At 67.2% G+C, this 4,320-nt stretch overlaps 1 protein-coding gene across 1 annotated transcript; it reads right to left on the bottom strand.

Annotated features, from left to right (window-relative positions):
* Window positions 1-1,241: 1,241 nt before the first annotated feature.
* TRIR (telomerase RNA component interacting RNase) lies at window positions 1,242-4,320 on the bottom strand (the record flags this gene model as incomplete). The annotated part of the gene is made up of 3 exons (XM_026058307.1): window positions 1,242-2,560; window positions 3,014-3,091; window positions 4,261-4,320. Coding segments are annotated over 3 exons (246 nt in total), but the record flags the coding sequence as incomplete, so codon positions are not given.

Here is a 4,320-nt window from a genome sequence, read left to right as displayed (position 1 = left end):
AGCCAGCTCCTCCGCCAGGAGCCCCCCCCCCACCGAAAGGGCCGATCGCCGCCCCCAAAAGCCGGGTTCCAGCTCCCCGCCTTTCCTGCCGGCCCGCAGGTGCGTGATCTGCATGCTGGAGTTCGCCTACGGAGACCCGGTGCGGTTCCTGCCCTGCCTGCACGTCTACCACGTGGGCTGCATCGACGACTGGCTCATGCGCTCCTTCACCTGCCCCTCCTGCATGGAGCCCGTCGACGCCGCCCTGCTCTCCTCCTAYGAGACTAACTGAGCCGCCGCCGCCGCCGCGGGGCCGGGGCACGGGGGGCTCCTCGGGGTCCGGGCAGCTCCTCGGGATCCGGCCCCCCCCCCTTTCTTCTTTTGCACACTGAGAGRATGCGCCAAAGACTCCGAGTTTCCCGCTGAAAGGCTGCCTGCTCCGAGCCCTTTCGGGAAGAGTCGGGGGGCTCCGAAGATGCCCCGCGTCCCGCCGGAGGAGCGGGCCCGGAGGCAGCCCGCGGCAGGCCGGAGAGGGGCCGGATGGCGGAGGGCTGATTTCTTGGGGGGTGCCCGAGAGGATCAGAAGTCCCTGCCCTGTTTTTAGGGAGTTCTTGCTCCTCTTTTTGCTTTAAATAGTCCTTTAGCAGCTGCTTTTGCGGGTGCCTGGAGCTGGCGGCAGCTGTGCTTGGTGCTGGAGGAGCCCGGCGTTCCCTGTAATTCGGAGCGGTTTCCGCCAGGAGCGATTTATCCGGGCTCTCGGGGACAGCGCGAGCCGTGTGCCAGCTCCTCTCGGCTTGGAGAAAAGGAGGCGGCAGGGCCCTCGGCGCCCCGGGTCTCCCCCTCTGTCAGCTACGGCTTCCTTTCATATTCCCGCCCGAGCCGCCCCCTTCCCCGGGTGTTTCATCAGAGCGGAGCCTGGCTTGCGGCGGGTTTCAACGCACCCGCCGACGCGGCACAAGCGGGACTGGGCTCCGTTTTCCAGCCTCGAGCACCTCCTTGGACTCTCCAGGACATTCCCGGGAGCCGGCGGCCAACCCCGGGGGGCTCCCACCTGCTCCGTGTCCCCCCATTCCAGGGCTCCCGCGGCTGGAGTGGATCCTCCAGGCCGCTTCATCCCAGGCTCCCTTTGCCAGCACCCTGGGGTGGGGGGGGTTACGGCATGTCCCGCTCCCCTGCGGCTCCATGGGAAAACCGGAAAAGGAAGAGCTGAGGGCCGGGGTTAAATCCGTCCCCGGGAGGGGGAACAGACGCAGCAGAACAGCTCTGGTTGCAAGAGGATTTTATTCAAAAAAAAGAGCCCAAATGTTTAAAGGTTTGTAAAGGGGTTTAAGAATAAAGGAGCTTTCGCGGCTGCAGGAGCTGGGAAGCGGGATCCGTCTGTGCTCCGCGCGGGGGCTGGTCCGGCCCCTCCCCTCCGGGGGCTCCGGCTGACGCGTTTCACCTCATCCGGTGGCCGGAGGGGACGCGGAGGCGCAGGCAGCGGTGACAGCTCTCATCCGCGCCCTCCCAGGGAGAAAAACGGGACAACGGCGCCCGCCGGAGGCGGAAACCTCGGCACAGGGCGGATTTGCACCCGGGATGCTGGGTTTAAACGCTCCGATGGCTCCCCAGCACCAGGCGAGTGCGGGCAGCTCCCCCCCACCGCCGCCTCCGGTCATCGGGAGGCACCGAGCGATTTCGGGAGAGCCCGAGCTGCCGGGCAAAGGCAAAGAGCAGCCGGAGCCGGCCGTAACGCTGCTGTCGCCCCACGGGGGACCCACGGGTGGGGGGAAAACCAACCCCGGGGGTAGGGGGGGCGCCAGCGAGGGCGGGACCCCCCCGCGCCGCAGCCCCCGCGCCAAGAACACCCAGGAAGCGGTTAGCGGCTTCGAAATATCCGAGGTCTTTAATGACTCAACGCAAGAGCGGCGCCTTCGCTGCCGAGTTTTTCCCCCCCTTCGCGACAGCCGGGCGGGAGCGTTTCGCCTCCCTCCAGCTACGGCTTCCACCCGCGCAAAGGAGCCGGAACGGGAGGAGACCAAACCGGGCGGGAAACCTGGGCACGCGGCGGCGGTGGCGGCAGCGGGAAGACAAGCGGCGAGGCAAAGCCACGAGATTTGGAGTTACCGACGCGGAAGCGAGCGGGGCGGCGGGGGCCGGCTCCGGCCGCGGCGGGGGGGGCGGGCGCGTGGCCGCCGCAGGTGCCTTCCCGGTACGGAGAACTACGGCCAGTCCGGAGTCCGTATTTCCCAGCGGAACGAAAGAAGGGTTAAGTCAGTGAATAGGAGACTTGGCAATGTCCCTGCGTGCCCAGGTGCGTGTGTGTGACAGAGAGAAAAAGAGAGAGATATATATATATTTTTTTACATATAAAAACACCTCGAACAAGCCGCTGGAGCACGGGGTGGACGTCCGTGCGAGCCGCGAGCCTCCTCCGCTGCTTAAATAAGTATGTACAACAGGGAAACAGTCCATGCGGGCACCGGGAGAGAGGCTATTTCACCAGGGGCCTGGTTTTGTCGTCGTCGCTGCACTGATGGGCTTTGTATTTTTTCACTTCCGCCATGTACTTGGCCCAGGCGTCTCCTTTACTTGTCAAAACCTGCAGAGGAAGGAAGAAAGGGGAAAAAAAGGAAAAAAAAGAAAAAAACAGCACCAGGGATGAGAGACGAGCCTGGAAGGGGGGTTGTGGCCAGCCAGCGCCCTGCTTCCCCCAGGGAACTCGCGCCTGCGGGACCCCAGCAGGGGAAAAAGCCCCCGGATTCGGGTGAACGGGCTCCCCCGGGGCTCTCGTGGTGGCCACGGGCTGCAAAGCGGCCCCGGCGGCGGCCACTGGCTCCCGGCAGCCGTTTCTGGATCCGTCGGAGTTCTGCCCACGGCCCYGGGCAGCACCGCAGGCGGCAGCGAGGGGCCGGCAGCGCCGCTCTCCCCCGTTTTCCCGCTAGGCGAAGCCGCTCACCGAAAGGGGGTGGAGGAAAAACAACCGCGGACCCCAAACCGCCCCCCCGGGGAGGCCGCGGGGGAGCCGCCATCCCCCCCCCATGGGGCTACCTACCTCCTCTTCGGTCTTTTGCTTCTTGGCTACCACTCCCGTCTTCAGGGCGAGCTTGTTCCCACCTCTCCGCCTGCCCACCTGGGTGAAGGGACAGAAGACTGCAACCGTTACCCGAGGCGCGGGAGCTGCAGGGACAATGCTGCCCACTATACAACGGAACAGGGAGGCCTTCCGTTAGGTCGTCGCAGCGCCGCCCGCCGGCGCCGCCCGCCGCCGGCCCCGCTCCTCGCTCAACGGCGGCCTTAGCCCTTCCTGCGGCGGGTCCGGCTCGCCCCGGCGGCCGGCTTCCTCCGACGCGCCGGCGCCGGGAAGGAGCGGGCGCCGATCGGAGCTGCTGCAGTTCCTCGACAGCGGAGGGTTTTGCCGCGGTATCGAGGCGCTTTCGCCGCGGTTTAGCGAGGGAGGCGAGCGCAGGCACCGCGACCGAGGCGCCCCGGGGAGCACGGGCCTCATCTCTAGTCACCGTTTCAAGGCTGCTGGTGCTCAGGGGATTTCGGGCTGCTGAGCAGCAGGTCAGGGAGGAAGGAGGCTGTTTTTCAAAGCCCAAAGCAGCCAAACCCTAAAACTCGGCCCACGGGGACGTGCCCCTGCCCGGCACGGCCAAATCCAGGCGCGCTCAGAGACGCGACCCCCTTCGGTTCATCTCGCAGGGGTCACCCGGCACCGCGACTGCTGCCCRCAGACTCGGGAGCACCACGGAACCGTGGGTAACAACGGCGTCTCCCCAAAGGGCCGGCGAGCAGCGACCTCAGCAGGACGCACGGACCCGAGCCCGGCTCCCGGCACGCTCTGCCAGTAAAACCGGGGCCGATACTCACGTCTGGGGAATGGGATCGTCTGGCGAAGCTCTTCCGCCTACCTGAGCGCGGAGGGTTACTGCCGTTAAGGGGAAAAARCTACCCCCGCTCAGAGCGACCTTGGGCAGCGCCGTTGCCCCCAACACGGCTCTACCGGGGCCGGTTTCAGCTGCTCTGGCTGGTAACGGCTCCCCACCGGGCAAGCAGGGCTGTGCCAGGGTGACTCCCCAAAGCAAGGGAGGGGAAGCAGTGGCATCACCGGGGCCGGTGAGGGGGGTCCCGCTGGACGGGGAGAGTGCGAGGAGCTGCCCCTCCCCGGGGAGAAGGCGCCCTGGAGAACCGGGGAGGAACCGGGCCCGGCGGGACCGCGGGTGCGAGGGGCCCGAGCAGGGCGGGGAGCGGCCCCGCAGCGGGGGAACGAGACGGAGCCGCAGCCCCCGGGGTCCTTACGAAGCTGGGCGCGCCGCCGCTCCTCTTCTGGCCGTCGGCCGAGCGGTGCGGGCCGGGCCC

Source organism: Apteryx rowi, unplaced genomic scaffold (assembly GCF_003343035.1).
Source record: "Apteryx rowi isolate R43461 unplaced genomic scaffold, aptRow1 scaffold_1452, whole genome shotgun sequence".
Classification (NCBI taxonomy): domain Eukaryota; kingdom Metazoa; phylum Chordata; class Aves; order Apterygiformes; family Apterygidae; genus Apteryx; species Apteryx rowi.
This window is presented reverse-complemented; position numbering and strand designations above follow the sequence as displayed.